Raw genomic sequence first — 18,989 nt, forward strand, 5'->3', positions numbered from 1 at the left:
ATATTTGGATACGAGGTTTTGTACGACCAAATGCTGACTCTGTTTTAGGACTCGTGTTGGTTTAACAAATGCAAAAGTGATGGACTTCTGTGAAAAGTTACGTACGTTTTCAGATGGTATCTAATGGCCCTGAGGCATTTTATATTTACAGAAAGAAAATAAATAATATAACCTGGCTCAGGCATACATGAGTCTAGGCTCCCATCTTTTCAGTCATCACATTTATTATTATTATTTTTAAAATAGTGTACAGTGTAAAAGTGGAAAACAGATCATTTTCCCACATCTGTTTTGAAATTTCTGTTTGTTTATCTATATGATGATACATGTTTGCTGTTGTTTCCACTGAATTTATTCGTCACACCACTTATTCCCATCATCCAGATAATTTCATCCACATCAACCGATCACTCTAAATTGTACTTGTGCATTTTCTGTAAAGCTGCGTTGAAACGATGTGTATTGTGAAAAGCACTATACAAATAAATGTCAATTGAATTGAATGAAACTATGTTGCTGAATCTTTGTAAGGAAATAACTTTTCACTCACACGCATTAAAAGGATAGTTCACCCAAAAATTCTGTCATTACTCACCCTCATGTTGTTCCAAACCCATAAGACTCATTCATCCTCAGAACACAAATTAAGATATTTTTGATGAAATCCGAGAGCTTTCTGTCCCTCCATAGACTGCAACGTTACCTCCACTTTCAAGGTGTAGAAATGTAGTGAAGACATCGTTAAAATAGTCCATGTGACTGCAGTGGTTCAACATTTTTTTTATTAAGTGACAAAAATACTTTTTGTATGCAAAACAAAAACAAAAATAACAACTTTATTCAACAGTTTCTTCTCTTCCGTGTCAGTCTCTGACGCTGTTCAGGTGAGTACCATGACTCATACGTGTGATGCTGACACAGGAGCCGACCAATACTGAGCCTGTGTTCTTACGTAGAACCCAGAAGTGTGTTTACAACGTGAACAGCATCAGAGACTGACACGAAAGAGAAGAAATTGTTGCATAAAGTCATCATTTTGACTGAAAAGACAAACCGCAGGTATAAACTCAATAGGTTAACTTGCATCAGTTTAAAGAATGTATTTTCTTGCCTTTTATTATGATCGGACAGTATAGTATCAAGAAAGTTTGACGACCCGGGACTTGAACTAGGGTCGCCCAAAGCTAAAAAAAAATAGTAAGGGCACTGATCACTAGGCTATTGAAGCTAGTAAATCATTGCAATTTGATAAATATTAGAACTTCGTTGTGTACGAAACATAGGGGGAACAGAATCCGACGGCAAATAGTTCAGCTGTCGAAATCCGTTCCCCCACCCCAATGATGAGAGATGTTGATGTATCGGCTTAAAATATGCTTATTCTATTCTCTGTGTGGATGGAGCTTAAACAGCATCAATTTGATAAATATTAGAACCTCAGTGTGTCAGAAATATGGGGGGAACAGAATCCGACAGCAAAAAAACAGCTGTCGGAATCCGTTCCCCCACTGCCATTATGAGAGGTGTTGATGTAATGACTTAAAAAATGCTGATTCTATTTTGTGTGTGGATGGAGCTTAACTTGCATCAGTTTAAAGAATGTATTTTCTTGCCTTTTATTATGATCGGACAGTATCAAGAAAGTTTGACGACCCGTGACTTGAACTCGGGTCGCCCCAAAGCAAAAAAAAAAAAAAAAAATGTGAGGGCACTGACCACTAGGCTATTGAGTATTTTTAACATGTTGCAACCGTCCCTGGGTTGTGTTGCAATTGTCCCCTGGGTTGTGTTGCAATTGTCCCCTGGGTTGGGGTCAGTTGCAACATCTGGCTTCTTCCATTCAAATAAATACTGTGAACGATATGTAATCATCTTTAATGGTATGGGTAATTAGCAGACATATGCAAGTTTAATATATACAAATTTGGTTGGTCTAGTCCAAATAGTCTCTGAGTCAAGTCAAGTCAAGTATATTTGTATAGCGCTTTTCACAATACAGATTGTATCAAAGCAGCTTCACAGTATTATGAGTAACTGAGAGAAATGCAAAAAGTGTTGCAACTGTCCCTGGTCTCCCTCACTTACTATTCAATCCTCAGCTGGATTCGTTGCTCCTTGAAATGAAAATAAACCAGCACTTCTGAGGTAAATTTTCCAGGATTATTATTACGATAGTATTATTCCTCACAGACACAGTCACAACGTAAAGTACACTAATCTGATTAAACTTGGTGTATTTTATCGAGCTGATGTGGGCGTCCACGGGTTTGCATGTATTGCCTCAGATCATTTGCGTTTGAATAGCGCACGCTCTCCGTGGGTGTGGTCACACTAGCAGATAACTAGCTGTAATGAGCTGTAATGAGAATGACTGACATCTCTCTCTTTTCATACAGATTACATAAACAGAGAATATTTATTTTAGTTTTGAATTAGATCATTTAAAATCAGACAATTAAATGATTATAAAGATATATAGGCTAGCTCATGTCTGGGTGAATAGTGTGCGCTGAGTTTTAAGTTTAGAGACCTGCTCCAAAAAAAAGTTCACCTTTTTAATTTCCTTAATTTTACAAAAGTTCACCCTTTTTATTTTCTTTATTTTACAAAAGCACAATGTTTTGTTTCGCTTGTTAGTGGACACATAAAAATGTAGACATTTAACAGTTTATTTTTTCATATTTCTTAAGTCTGTATGACCATAAATGACGGAGTATTTTAAGTCTATTTTGCTGCTATGTGAAAGGGTTAACAAGGTGTGGTACAAGCAAGTAAATGCAAGTAAAAAAAGACAATTAAACAAGACAGAATTGACATGAATGAGAGTAATATTGAACTTATAGACCAGTGGTTCTCAACCTTTTTTGCGCCAGCGCCCCCTATCCAATATCCAGGTCCCTGACCCCCACCCCCAAACTAATTCACAAGCAGGAACGAGTGAGAGTTAACAGATGAAATAAGTACAAACTTGTAATTTATTAATACAATCGAACTATACTCCACAGTGATTAATCCAAAAATCAAGCTATAAACTGCATTGGCATAGCAATACCAGTGTTTCACACAGGACTTTTGGTAAATCTGTGGTGGGTGGACCTCGGCCCTTTTAGGGGGGTTCGGGGGCATGTGAAAAAATCTTCTAACAAGAATAAACACAAAAATCTTCTAACAAGAATAAACACATATGAACAATTAAATTATTATTGTATTATTAATTATTTGTATATCCTGAAACTACCCAAGCAGCGTTTCGCGCTCAGATGTGATGGTGGAATGAATACATTACCAAAATGTGATTGCAGAATATATTTAAATTATCCATCAAATTGTCATTTTCTCCTTACTGTCTTGCGAGTTAACAATAATGCCTGACCAGTAATTTACTTGGTGAACAAAGAAAACATTTTGGCATTAGGGATTGGAATTAGTTCATGCCTAAAAAAGTTTTACCTTATAAATAGAATTTAGTTTAATTTTAAACGTACAGTATGGAATTTTTCGCCGCTAGGGGTCACTAACCTCTTTACAATAACAAAGGCGTAGTTTGATGACGCAACATTTGCTAAGAATTATGGATCTTGTCCACCTATTTTTTTACAGTCTATGATAAATATATAAAGTTACATAATGAAGACTTCACTTTGTGTTCACACACAGTTCCATTGCAGACTATGGAGGCCCCCTGTTAGTTAGGTACACATTGGTCAGAGTTGCAGGTCCCCTCTTGACATGTAAAAAAAAAAAAAAAAATTATATGATGAAAAAAGATCTGAAAATAACATTTTGGATGTTAATTTTGTTTCTTCAAAATGACCAGAAACACTGGTCCTCTCTTGGCTAGTGTAGAGTGACAGTCTCCTGTTAGCAATTGTGTGTGTGTGTGTGTGTGTGTGTGTGTGTGTGTGAGAGAGAGAGAGAGAAGCCAAATCAACCCGGTAACACCACTGCAGAATAACTAAAGCAAGAGTGGTTTAACATTCTAGTGGGTTCTAAATGAATGAAAAACTGAGAGAAAATACAGGCACATTCTGTTCGTTAATTCTGAATGAAAGAGTTTAGAGCTACTGCTGTGAATCCATGGCAACATGATTCTATTCTTCTGGGTTACTAGGCTCTTAGCCATCTTGAAAGGACCGTTCAGTGAGCAAGTGAAAAAAAAAAAAAAAAACATTCTAGGAAAACCGATATAACAAGCAACCTAAACCTAGGCACTATGTTGATGTTTCTTAATACATTTAAATATATTTATTTAGAATTACTATGAATACATTTAGAAGTGTAATTCATATAAATTAATTAGGCTGAAATATGCAGTACATACCTGCAAAAATATCACTTGCTACCGGCACAAAAACATTGTTGGCACATTAAAGTAATAAGCCCAAAGAAACCATGTTTTACAGTGAATTTATAACAGCTTTTTTTTAACAGCCGCGTTGTTAAAACCCCCTTAACTGTTACAAATTCACTGTAAAACACGGCTTCACAGGGCTTATTGCTTTTATAAAATGGTTATTCCATATTTGTAGCAAGGTTTCATAAAATAAAACAAAGCAAATAATATGTAATTATATGAATAAAAATATTATTCTTCCGCCAAACAAAGTAGTTCCTCAGAAACAGTTGTGCTTCGCAAGCGGAATGGTTGCCAAGCAACACAGACGTAGCAACATACACACTCAGTGGCGCAGCGATACTGTATGTTTTCGGGAATTTTAAAACAACTTCAAACACGGCTCAACAAATCAGAATCAAGGACCAGAACTAACCGTTTTATAAATCCATATTGACCATAAGTCCTTCTATGCCAACAAGATAATTACAAAATTAAATAAAAAAATCGTACTGTTACCTATACAAGACAAGAAGTTATTGAACGAGACCACATCTTTAGTGAAGTCGACACAGTTTATTCAAATTACACAATTAAAAACTTTTTCAAGTCTATCTTAAGCATGGCATGTAGTGTCAGCAGAATCTCAGTACTACAGTTGTTCTATATAAAAATATTTTTAAATGTACAGGTTAATTTCAGAGCAGAAAAACTACTCTTACGCCACAAAGATAACTCACTAAAGTTGTGCTAACATGATGGTCTAGTAGTATGTCTCTCTTTCCATCCAACCTGCAAAGAAAGAAAAAAAAGAAAAAAAACTTTTTTTATTTCTACAGTTGGAAAATAGAAAATGATACGATTGACAATATACAATACAGTGCAATTGGTTAGAACAAGGGTGCAGATTACCTCCAGGGTTCCTCCTAAGGATAAGCTTTCTGATTTCATCATAAATAAAGATGAGAAGAGAGTATGGGAAGGCACAGAACCACCAACTGAGCCTGTATATAGAGTGCAGAACATAAACCAAAGAAGCAGGCAAGAAATAACTGTATATTTGTTTTATACAAATACATTTTAGCCTACTTGAGTGGGTACATCCTGAGAGCCACATCCATGCCAGGGCAGTAAGACAAGAACGCCGCTAGTGCTGTTTCCTCAAACAATCCAAAGATCAGGATTTTGTTCCTGTAGTTGTAGGCCAAAAATGTGGTAAATAGACAATAATTGAATGAAAATCTCCTCAAGAATGTGGCTTATGCTCATTTAGAGCTCATTTGTTCACCCAGACTCACTTCATTCCCTGCTGGAAGACAGAATTCCGCCTGGTCTTGCAGATAATCAGATCGGCCCACTGCACAATCACAATGCTGGCGAAGAATGCTGTGTGGCAAGTGAACTCCACAATCTTTCTCTGTTCATATGTCTGAGAAAACATAACATTGTGTTGGTAAAACACTAATCTAAAAGTATTGCTTAAGAAGACTTCATGAAATTCAACAAGTTGTATAATAGCCCCCAAACCCACATTTTTATTTCATGATTTCATTTCAATTTTAGCAGATGTACGCTTCAGCTTAAAAAAACTGGAGTAATGGTTGCTGAAAATTGTACTCCCTTTACTGTATTTTTGATTAAATAAATGCAGCCTTGGTAAGCAGAAGAGACTTTCTGTATGGTCTGTCTCCCTTGTTTCATCGTGTTTTTGGTTTCGTCCTGTGACCCAGGGTGCTTCTCAATATCCCTCCTCGTCTCCTCTCTCCTCCGTCCTCCATCCTGTGACCCGGAAACCGATCGAGCTCAGCCTTCTTGAAGGACATCTCAATTCTCTAACTGCACCGCGAGGAGTCGAGGATCGAGGAGTGAGGAGGCTTCCAGAGAGGCGCTATGAGCGAGGATGCACAGGTTTATCCTATGCGGAAGTGTTTTATCGACTAAACGTGACGCACGTTATCAATTCTCCTCCCCCTTACATAGGTCACAATCATTTGAATTTATACTTTACCTTTGCAGTTTATATAAACCACATATCTCACATATTTCAACAGGGTATCTTGCTTTATTATTATTTATTATAAATTTCTTAAATAACCAAACTTAAATAACATAAGGACAGATCCTTTGAGCGCTTCTGACGACGCAGTGAAGTGACGCTCAAGTGATCAAGTATTCCAATGTATAAAAAAAGCTTTCATTCGATTCCTCCATGCAGCCTTCCCTAGTTTCCTACAGGGGGTGGAACTGAGACGCGAGGAAAGGAAGCGAGGAAAGGTAACGAGGATGCACAAATAAGAATTGAGAAGCACCCCCAGTTTTCCCCTCAGTCTAATTAGTCATCTCCTTCACCTGTGTCCTGTTAATTATCTAATTTAGTTCCAGTTGTTTGCTCTGTGTATTTATACCCTGTGTTCTCCCTCAGTCTTCATCTGTTCTTGTTAATGTTTAGTGTGGTTTTCTCCTGGTTCCTGAGTTTTGTTATTAAAGATCATAATTATCATCTTCGTCTTCATGCTATTTCCACTACCGTGTGACGTAACACTTTCTTTAATTTTTTATGTATTTCATTATACATTTTAAAATGCCTTACTCTTGTGGGAAAATAGAGCAATACTGTTGACACAAAACACAGACATTTATCCAATTAAATGCTCTCTAGAATGACAATGTTTCTCCCCCTAACTAGCATGTAGCAAATCATGGTTCACAACTGTTACATAATTCATAATACCTACCCACTGTTGCCCGTAGCTGTCCTCCAGGTCATTTAGATATTTGTCATCCCAACCTACACGAATTCCTAGTAGTCTTGATGGTAAAAAGCCATTTTCGGCAAGAATGACAAAGTATGCAAAAAATCCAGCCAGAGCCTGAATCATACCTGTAGAACCAGACAAGATCTTGCATGAAATTCTTTTTACAATTGTAAAGCAATATTGACATGATCTAAGGATTTTAAATGGTAGCATGTTAGTCAGCAAAAACTTGGAATTGGATTCTCAACATGCTAACAAAATGCTAACCATTTAGACGACTAGAACAAAGCCACAACATGGCCACCTACCTATCTGTCCATATGCAATGCTAATAAGTCTTTCATTCACCAACTTGTCTGTTTTAGGGTTTCTGGGTTGTCTCTTCATGATATCACTCTCAGCAGCCTCATATGCCAGAGAAATAGCAGGGACCTTGAAAACAAAATAATTTGTAGTAGAAAGAGCAAGTGTGAAAAAGAAAATAACCCAGTGTGTTCTGCACTGACCATGTCTGTTCCCAGGTCAATACACAGAATGGTAACAGTTCCTAGAGGTAAGGGAATGTTGGCGATAATGAAGAACAGGAAGGGTGTGATCTCAGGGATGTTACTGGTCAGGGTGTAAGCAATGGACTTCTTCAAGTTGTCAAAGATCAGGCGCCCTAGTGTGGAGAGAAAACATTAATAGAAGAGCCCGCAACATTGAGAAGATATGAATAAATGTCTACCGTACCTTCTTCTACGCCTGTGACGATTGAGGCAAAGTTGTCATCTAGCAGGATCATGTCAGCAGCCTGTTTGGACACATCTGAGCCCGCAATGCCCATAGCAACACCAATATCAGCCTTCTTCAGTGCAGGAGAATCATTCACACCATCCCCTGTTACAGCCACAATGGCTCCCTTTGGAACAGAAATTATGTTTTAACATTAACTCAGTATTGCAATTTGCTTACTATTTTCTAAGGGGTGAATGGAAAACTTGTATTTGTATATTAGGATAAATTAGAAAAATGTTAAGATATTAGTTAAGTATGCTTAACCCCAAAGTCCTTCCATCTTTTATCTTTTTAGGCAATATTCTTTGTAAAGATGCTTAACAATGTTTAGCAAAAAATAAAAAAGATTATACAAAATAATGGTTTAATTATCTTCAGGTATGTATATCAAATAATAATATTAGTATTAAAATAAAACAATTAAATTATAATAATTTGCAAAAGTACATTTTAATAATAAAAAAAATAATGCCTTGGCATCATTAAAGTAACAATATAAAACTCAACCATTTAATTTTGCAAACAACTTATTTTCATTACCAAATGATTTGGTGTTCAAGAAACATTTATTACTATTAGCAATGTTGAAAAGAGTTGTGATGCTTAATATTTTTGTGGAAACTTTTTTTCGGGATTAAATAAAAATATTAATTTCTTTTAAAAAAAATCTTATTGAAAACAACATTTTAAATGCACATAATACTTAGTTGCCTTTTTATTTTAAAAAGGGGATCCATCACCAAATTTTGGGGTCTATGGAATCAACTGTTCTAAACAGTCTGTCTAATTGATGTATAAAGGTCCAAAACCCATTGTTAAGGTATATTCAGAAGTTCAGTTAGTACCTGTCGCTGACACCCCTCAACAATAATCAGTTTCTGCTGTGGTGACGTTCTGGCGAACACAATTTCTGTGTGGTACTTCAGAATATCATCTAGCTGTTCAGCCGTGAGGTCCTTCAGGTCTCCGCCATGAACAACACAGGCCTTTGCATCTCTGAAAAAAGACATTCACTGAGTTTTGAGATTTATGTCAAGGCAAGTTACAGTAACATTTATAGTAAAACTAACACACTGTGATACCTGGGGTTGACCTCATTGACAGGTATATTCAAGCGAGCTGCAATGTCTTCCACCGTCTCGTTTCCCTCCGAAATAATCCCAACACCCTTTGCTATGGCTTTTGCAGTGATTGGATGGTCACCGGTTACCATGATAACCTAATAGTTCAGAAATAGTTGTGTAAACTATAATTATGTAATAAATTCAGCACATGTGCTGGACTCGCATCTCTGCTTTACCTTGATTCCTGCACTTCTGCATTTGCCTACAGCATCAGGTACAGCAGCACGTGGAGGGTCAATCATTGACATGAGACCCACAAAGCACAGATTCTCAGTAGGGAAATTCACATCCTCAGCATCAAACTGGAAACCTTCTGGAAATTGATCATCAGGGAGGAAGAAATGACAGAAGCCTGTTGGAGAAGAACGTGAATGATCAGTCCACAATTAGCTCAGGCGAACTCTCAACCTTTATTTGAAGAAGCAGTTTTTTTTCTCTTTTACCCAAAACTCTTTCTCCAAGGCCCCCAAGCTCCAGATAAGCATTCTGAAAGGATTCTTTCATTTCATCATCCAAAAGCTGTTCCTTCCCTTGGATCAATATAGTAGCACAGCGTTCCAGGATTCTCTCCGGGGCTCCTTTCATGACCAGCAAGTGTTTAGACTCTGCGCCACCAGTTGGGTTCTTGTGCACCGACAGCTACCAAAGCAAGCATCAGATCATTTCAAATGAGATGTATTTTATTAATAGTATGTGAAAATTCAGGCTGTCCTTTGAACATTTTTATTTAGTGTGATTACTTAAGAAAAAAACACACAAAAGAATGTTCCTACCATGCTTGAAGTAACAGCTTCATGTTTTTGTAAATTCACAATTCAACACAGACCCAATTAATTATTTATTATTATTTTATTATTTTTAATAATATTTTATTATTAAAAAATATATTCTTTATTTATTTGCATTCCAAATAAGAATCTGTATTGTTTTTGCAATATTTTGAGAGATCCTAAATCCAGTACCTGATATTTGTTTGTAGAGTTGAAAGGGATTTCCGCCGCTTTGTTGTACTTTTCTCTCATTTCTTTCACTGATCCACAGCAAAGCTCAATGCATTTCAGCAGAGCAGATTCAGACGCATCCCCAGCAACATCTCTCTAAACATTTAAACACACAAGTGAGATATTTCATTTAAAATCTTACACTTTCCACAATGAAGAGGTGACATACATATATCTATCACATCAAATACAAACCTATCTATCCATCACATCAAAAACAAACCTTCAGAATTGGCACATTGGTCTGTTCGGCCAGGAACACAGCCCTGTTGCAGAGCCCAGCAACACGTGCCAATGAGGCCCAGGTGGCCGAGCTGCGGTCAAAAGAGGTCCCGCTCTGATTCTCTGTGGTGTCAGCCTCATGGATCTGGTTATCAAACCACATGTGAGCTACAGTCATGCGATTCTGCGTTAATGTGCCAGTTTTATCGGAACAGATGGTTGAGGTTGAGCCCAGGGTTTCAACGGCCTCAAGGTTCTTAACCAAACAGTTTTTCTTAGCCATACGTTTAGCTGTGAGGGTGAGACAAACCTAAAGAACGAGAAACAGAGAGTAGGTGTCATGCAAATATAAGGGCCTAACCTTCAAACAAAGCAAGTTTGAATTAACTTACTGTGACTGTAGCAAGAAGACCTTCAGGCACATTGGCCACAATGATGCCAATAAGAAAGATAACAGCCTCCAACCAGGAGTAACCAAGAACGAGAGACAGAACAAAGAAAGAGACACCCAGGAAGACAGCCACGCCTGTGATGATGTGGATGAAGTGTTCGATCTCAATGGAGATGGGGGTGCGCCCAACCTCTAGGCCAGACGCAAGTGTTGCAATTCGGCCCATTACAGTACGGTCTCCGGTGCTGATGACGACGCCACGTGCAGTACCTAAAACAAATGAGAAGCAGAGGACAACCAAAGTATCAGGCTTGTGTTTTAAAAAATAATTAATAAATTAAAACATTTTTAATTCCTATTAAGCAAAAACACATTCAATTGTTCAAAAGTGACAGTAAAGACATTTATAATGTTACAAAAATGTCTATTTCAAATAAATGCTGTTCTTTGAGCTTTTCATTCATCAGAGGATCCTGAAAAAAGTTTCATGGTTTCCTCAAAAATATTAAGCAGCACAACTATTTTCAACATTTATAATAATAATTAAAAATATATATATATATTGAGTGCCAAATCAGCATTTAAGAATGATTTCTGAAGGATTATGTGACACTGAAGACTGGAGTAATGGCTGCTGAAAATTACATTTTAAAATATACTAAACTTGAAAAAAAAAATTAAACTATAATAATGTATTATATATATAACTGTATATATAAATGATCTATAACTGTAATAATATTTCACAGTATTTCTGTTTTTACTGTATGTTTGATCAAAACTGTAAATGCAGCCTTGGTGAGCATATGACTTCTGACTTTATTTACAATGAATTATGAGAATAGTAGTGAAACACTTTACTTAACATCTGTAGTGAATGAGAATATAAAATACCTTCTACACAATTGGTGGAGAAGAAAGCAATATTCCTGGTCTCTAGAGGATTATCATTTGAGAAATCCGGGGACCGTGTCTGAGGCTCTGATTCTCCAGTCAGAGAGGAGTTATCCACCTTAAAACATCCAATTTAAAAGATATGCTTACATGATGCCACTGCCACAGAAAGGAAAAGTTCACACTACACTGATCAGGTAAAGTAAGAAATACAGGCTCATAATAACCTTGCAGCCATGTGAGCCCACGATTCTCAGGTCAGCAGGGATCCTGTCACCACCTTTTACTTCCACCAGATCACCAACCACCACTTCTTCAGCGTTAATTTGCTTCTTCTCACCATCACGGACAACCAACGCTTGCTAGAAAATAAAAAAAGTTTATAATCTGAACAAAAAACACATAAGACGACAAAACTACAATGCATTTAAGCTTGTAGATTAGTTTATTAGGTTTAAAGACCTGGTCAACTGAATGGCAAAAAAATAGGACTAAAATTAGGAAGAAATATGTACCTGGGGAACCAAATTCTTGAAAGAGTCCATAATTTTTGAGCTCTTAGCATCTTGATAGTATGAGAAACATCCGGTGATGATCACCACAGCTGATAACACAACTCCCAAATAAAGCTGCATTGCACAAAGAGATAGACACGATTAGATATAATACATCCAGGAAAGGAATAGGGATGCACCAATATGAAAATTTGTCTGATACCAATAACCGATAATTCTTTATATTTGAAAACCGATAACTGATATATTGGCCGATAAATATAAATCCAAATTTTTATATAGTTTTTGAGAGCCTGATTACAAAAACAAAAGTCTCAACATTAAAAGCCATGTCCCAAGCACACAATTATGTTCTCGTTATAATTTTATGTAGCTTAAAGGGATAGTTCACCCAAAAATGAAAATTCTGTCATCATTTACTCACCCTCAAGTTGTTTCAAACCTGTAAGAATTAATTTTTTCTGCTGAACACAAAAGAAGATATTTTGAAAAATGTCTGTAAATAAACAGTTGATGGACCCCATTGACTTCCATAGTAGGAAAAAAAAATACTATGGAAGTCAATGGGGTCCATCAACTGTTTGGTTACAGACATTTTTCAAAATATCTTCTTTTGTGTTCAGCAGAAAAAATAAATTCTTACAGGTTTGAAACAACGTGAGGGTGAGTAAATGATGACAGAATTTTCATTTTTGGGTGAACTATCCCTTTAAATGACAGACTTGCGCTCCACATGTTGCACATTTAACAGCATTTTCCTTTTTTGAAGTGATTCCAATCATATTTCAAGCAATTTAAAAGCTTCATGGCGAACAGAACGCATCTGAAGTGTCTCAGCTGTAGGAAATAATCTTTTATTTATCGACTTTAGGCTAAATGTTCTTATCAGGCCAATAACAATAACATTAAAAATTAACATATATTGGCCGATACCGATATGTTGGTCGTTACATCGTGCAACCCTATAAAGGAACACACATATTTTTCAGCATTGCCTCTCACATTGTCATTGGCAGGCTCATCCTCCATTGCTGCCTGAATGCCATATGCAAGAAAGCAGAGAACGGCACCGGTCCACAGTAGCATGGAGAAACCTCCAAACATCTGCTTACAGAACTTCACCCATTCTGGGGTAGTTGGAGGTGGAGTGAGGGCATTAGGTCCATCACGGATCAGAATCTCTGCCGCACGGGCGGTTGTAAGACCCTGATGAAGTCACAGAGAAGACAATGTTAGTTATTGTTCACTAGTGATTTATTAAGAGTAATTTTATAAAAGAGAGAATAACACTTGGAGGACTTACTCTGCTCAAGTCTGTACCATATTTACGGTGGAGCTCTTCCAAAGTCAGTTTGTGATCATCCTGAAATAAATATAATTCCAAGATTTTTCAGTCTATTTCAGAAAAATGATCAGAGTGTATTATACTGAAACAAAACTTTAAGTAAAGACTTACCAAATTCACTTCCTTTTTCAGCTCATCCATATCACTCTCCTTCTTCTTGATTTTGTTCTTTTTCTTCCCTCCTTGCTCTGACGTTGCCGCCAGCTCATATTGGTCCCGTCCATCCTGAAATAGATGTTTGAAACATTAAAAAATAACTTTAGGAGTTCTTGGCTGTGACAATTGTTTACTGAGTTAGGTTATAATTCACCCAAGGAATAAATGAAATGAAACGAAATGAAATGACTATCTTTCTTCAGTGGAGCACAAAAAGAGATATTGTGAAGACTGTGCTGGTTGCTCTTTTTCATGCAATTACTTCATGCATGCTTTCTTCAAGCTTCTAAAAAGGATTCACACCATAAAAGTGGTTTGTACGCTTGTGTGCTATATTCCAAGTTGCCACTTGCCAGAAGTCATACAATATATTTAGGTGAGAAACAGACTGCCATTTACACTGTTTTTCACGGATAATATTCTCCTCCAATAGAATGTTAACTCGACCAGGAAGTTAGCTGCGACCAGATCGTTGCATCAGTGAATTGCAATTGAGAACCAAATCAGACTGATTCTTGTAATTGTACCAACAGATTCACTGGAAAGATCTGGCTCAAAAGAATGATTTGTATGGCTTCAGAAAACTTGGAAAGTGGTTGAACAGACTACTTTTGAGACATTTTGGTGCTTTTACATCCTTTTTGAAGCTTGGGCGATTTAGGTCTCGTTCATTGTAACTGTGTCAAAAAGAGGATAGAAAACAGTCTTCAAATGTTCTCTTGAGTTCTGCGGACATCACATAAGTTTAGAACAACATGAAGGTTGATGAAAATAACAACAGAATAAAAAAATTTTGGTCAACTATACCTTTATTAAAAAGAAAATGAAGCAGTATATAATGCAAACTATATATATTAAATGCATGTTTTCCCATTATTACTTATTATATCATATATCAAGTGGTGAACATGAGGGCAAGCCCAACTATCTGATTACTAAAACACATTCAACTTACTGCCAACCTCCCGATTTCTCAAGGGTCTTTGATGTATATTGAAGGGATCAGCTTTCTCTGGACATGATCTAATACATGGAACAAACAAGTCTAAAAATGTTCTGTGGCACAGAGCCAGTCTCAACTAGGGACATCGAAGCAACTATGTCACCTTGGCCTCTATCCAATGAAAAGAAATTAGCAGAGGCAACAAAGCCTTTTCCCTCAGTACATTTCCTCTCCAAAAGAGAACATGAGTAGGCAACGGTGGGAGTATCATTAGTTAATCTCAGAATATGTGTGAGAGTCACACATTCACAGATAAACACTAGCACAAGACTTGTACTCATGTTTTATTTAGCTGTGTCCAGTCAACCAAAGTTCACTGCAATTGTTGCTTCAGGCAATAATGTTTTGCCACCTTCAAGGTGACACACAGGAGTGTAACGGGAGCAACTGTTTGTGAGAATAAAACATGTTTCATCAGTTGTAATCAATCCCACTTAACACCCAATCAAACACATTTGTTTGGTTGTACAGTGAGAGAACCTATGAGTCCATGAAAATAGGTGCAGCACATCATGAGGCAAGCAGCTACATGTTGACATCTTTTTTCTATTCTTATTAAAAAGGATTAGAATGTTTTGAGGTAATTCTGGTGTACTGACCTAGATAAAGCACACCATGTTCTTAAGGGGAGGAGAGAAAACTCCACTCAGAAACAACAGCCTGTGACTGTGGAACTAGTTTTAGGAAGTGCGTACGACCACGTGCAACTATTACATTGCGCAAGAACAATTACAATAAATTTGAACAGTGGAAGCACAGTTTAAATCATGATTCCTCACTGAGTATGCTAATATGGCCGGGAAAAGCTATGAATAGTAATACTGCATGCACTCCACAGGTCATACAGCCTACTACACTCCCACAAACTGAAATATACAATGCAGTCATAGAATAAGAAACAATAAACCACTCCACAACCCAACAACATACATAATGACTACACAGAATCTGACATTTTTATTCCATTAAGTTTTCATTATCTAGTAGCCTATATTCACCAGCAAACTTAAGATATTTAATATAATACTTTTTTTCTGAAAATAACTGTCATAAAAGCATCTTGACCTCCATTAATCTAAATATAAAATATGCTTAAAATGAAACGCGTATTATATTATTATTAAAACATATTTTACTTACCCCAACTCCCATTTTCGCTTGTGAACGGAGACTGTGCTACTTTATGTTCACTTTCTAATGTCTGGAGCAGAGCATCAGATCAGCAGCGCCTCTGCTGCAGCTCAACTCATATGCGAAACTCGATAACAAGTCTGTGTAAAAACTGAACAACCAATAGGAAGAGAGCAAACTCTGTGTATACCCCGTGTCTGTGTTTTTGTGTGTGCACAAGTGGAGAGAAGTGAAATATCCAAGGTTTGACTTTGAATCCACTGAGAACGTTTTATATTATTTTTGCAACTTTTTATATTACTCTAATAATTATTATAAATATGACAAAGCTTGTCACTTCAATAGCTTGGAATAAAAAAAAAAAACTTTTACTTGAATGTTAAACCATACAATTGACCAATATATTAATCTGTAAGTCAAACAAAACAATGACATTGACACATAACAATGACACAGTACGGTGTCATAATCTTATAATGCACAAAAATAAATCTAAATAACAGGGGTAGCCTATAAGGAAATGTAGGCTACACTTAAGAGTATTAACAGTATAAATACAGCAAGAATATGATCGCAAACAACTTAAAGGGTTAGTTCACCCAAAAATGAAAATTTTCTCATTACTTACTCACTCTTAAGATGTTCCAAACCTGTATAAGTTGAACACAAAAGAAGATATTTTGAAGAATGTTGGTAACTCAACAGTTGACGGTAGCCATTGACTTCCGTAGTAGGCCTATATTTTTCCTACTATGGAAGTCAATGGGTGCCGTCTACTGTCTGATTATGGACATTCTTTAAAATATCTTCTTTTGTGTTCAACAGAAGAAAGAAACTCATACAGGTTTGGAATAACTTAGGAGTGAGTAAGTCATTTTTCATGGGGTGAACTAACCATTTAATACAAAGATGTTCCTGAATCATTAACACATGGAATAATGTATGTGTGTAGCATACATTGGTGTACAAAAACGGCATAGATTTTAGAATAAAATATATTTTTTAACCATAAGTCTTTACCTCATCATCATATTGTTCTATTAAATGAATCAGTATTTTGTTAAAAGCAAAGCTAAAAAAATCGGGAAAGAAATTCAAATATAGCCTACTTTTCATCATTGGTTGCTTTTGCCTCCCTTGCATGTTTTACTCTGCTTGTAAGGAAACCATGACGATGTGGGAAATCAAGACCAACGCCAGGAAACCTACAAGTGGCTAAAAGATAAATACAATGCTGGTGTTGAGCTGGAGCCAGTGAGTGCAAAGAAGGGTTACCATATAGTTTTGGAGTTATCCTATAACATTGGTATTATGCAACATTATAATTGTTAGCAAATGCATTTTTGCAAATTACATTTTAAAGCTGTTGCTCTGTAAATCTGAATACTTAACATGAGGTCTTAGGACCTATTATGCAAGAGCTTTGGCAGTAATCTGTGTATATGGCTAAGCCACGCTTTTCTGACACCAAACATTCTTAAATGCCTGAGAAATATCCATCACATGCAAAAGAAAGAGCTGCAATGGTGTGAAGCAAGGCCACTTCAATGGGTTTTCCAATTTCATTTGATGCATTGCTTTTATTTTATGTGTAAGCCTGTCATTACAAACGGTCATACCACTCAAGCACCCGAGTCTCCGTTTGGTGTGTTATCTGTTTATACCAAAGGGACACAGGTGCTACCTTATAACAAATGCATTGTAATTCTCCCCTTTCAATCCCTTTGATCTGATCACAAATCCATTAAAGGCATTTCTCTCATTGGGACATATCAAAGACCAGCTCTTTTTTCTCTTGATCTCCGTCCAGCTCGCATTCACCATCTCCCCATTTCAGATGTCCATAGAAGTCCAAATATAGACCGCACACATCTTTTTAAACAGGTCAGATACACTGTCTTTTCATGGATCCTATTATAAACAAACACAAACGTGTCACGCAATAGACAAGGTTTCAGATAACACCATCCATACCCTGGACTGAGATACAATGGCCACTGTAACGGTCCTGTCGGTTGATGGAAAAGCCATTACTTCTTTCTAGAAGAGCATTAGTGCTGGTGGGCATTCTGTCTGTGGCTCACTTTACTGATGCCTGTTGATAATGATGTGTCAAAACCTGTTAGACAATGAGAAAATGAATGATTGGGGATGTGACCTTAGTCATGACAGCAAACAGAATAGCACTTCATATTAATATGCATGGCATACTAAACAGCATGTTTGACAAAATCTGGCTATGGTGTTGGATCTAAAATGTCAGTGTTGAATTGTATTGGTTAAAGTTTCATTGTAAAAATCCTGTTAAATTTACAGTAGAAAATTGGCAGCTGTTGTTGCCACAAATACACTGTTAAAAATCTGGTGACAATGGCTATTACAGGATACCATATTTTAAAACTATAAATTATATACTAAATTTGGGCTTTTCACAATACGTATTTTCTTACTTCTGCAGAACACAAAAGAACTTTTGAAGAATGTTGGTATTGTATGACCACTGGATGAAAAAATGTTTTTTAGACATTTCTCAAAATATCTTCTTTTATGTTCCACAGAAGAAAGAAAGTCCACCACGTTTGGATTGACATGAAGTTGAGTAGATGATGACAGAATATACATTTTTAGGAAAACTATACCCTTTAAGTGTTGACTTTGGATTAGATGTTCTGGCTAAAAATCCTTAGGAAAAAATATAAACAGGCACAAATGAGTTGTTGAAACATTAAGAGTGTCGAGCTGTAAAAAAATATTGGCATAGGTCTTGTAATGAGAATGTTTGAGAATGTTTGAGTTCATATTGAAATCTCAGACTTTTTATTACAGACTTTGGCATCCTGGCATCTAAAATTCATGAAAAAGGATCTTCTGCTCACAATCCAAGCATGTAAACAAACAAAAAAATATCTTTGTCTTTCTATATTTATCTCTTTCGACATGGGCTGGGTTTCCCAAAGCACCAACTTTGCTGTCATACTCCAGTTATCTTACTCCTCACATACTCTGGGTTTCTATCTCTCTTTGCATATTTGTAACTGTCAGTCTATATCTGTGTCAAAGACAGATGGTTCATCTTCATGTCAGTCCCGTTGTCACACCAGCCTTTCTAGCTTCTTTCCTCTGCACCCCATGCATTTCTCGTTTATCAGTGCACCTGTCACCACTGTCTGTCTCTCTCTCAGACAATGCCACTCCATCTTGTCTTGATGCTGAACATCTTCGATTGAAGCCCTTTGATGTTAGCTCTGTCTCCAGCTCTAAAAAGATGCAACAGATGTGAAAGTATATCTCAACACTGAATGTAACAGATGATCCAAATTTGTCACATGAAAGGAATAGTT

The 18,989-nt window shown here is 36.6% G+C and overlaps 1 protein-coding gene across 1 annotated transcript; it reads right to left on the reverse strand.

The window, feature by feature from the left end:
* Positions 1–4,889: 4,889 nt before the first annotated feature.
* Positions 4,890–15,793, reverse strand: atp1a1b (ATPase Na+/K+ transporting subunit alpha 1b). Its single transcript, XM_084421182.1, has 22 exons — positions 15,658–15,793; positions 13,470–13,583; positions 13,317–13,376; positions 13,016–13,219; positions 12,014–12,127; positions 11,726–11,860; positions 11,499–11,616; positions 10,606–10,874; positions 10,215–10,523; positions 9,953–10,087; positions 9,434–9,629; positions 9,167–9,342; positions 8,949–9,085; positions 8,712–8,862; positions 7,822–7,990; positions 7,596–7,750; positions 7,398–7,521; positions 7,069–7,214; positions 5,632–5,762; positions 5,423–5,524; positions 5,246–5,337; positions 4,890–5,125 (listed from the first exon to the last, which is right to left on the reverse strand). Exons 1-22 carry the CDS (start codon positions 15,667–15,669, stop codon positions 5,097–5,099), a joined length of 3,078 nt encoding a protein of 1,025 aa, XP_084277308.1. The 5' UTR covers positions 15,670–15,793; the 3' UTR covers positions 4,890–5,096.
* Positions 15,794–18,989: the final 3,196 nt, after the last annotated feature.

Source organism: Rutilus rutilus (assembly GCF_951802725.1).
Source record: "Rutilus rutilus genome assembly, chromosome: 10".
In the NCBI taxonomy this organism is placed as follows: Eukaryota; Metazoa; Chordata; class Actinopteri; order Cypriniformes; family Leuciscidae; genus Rutilus; species Rutilus rutilus.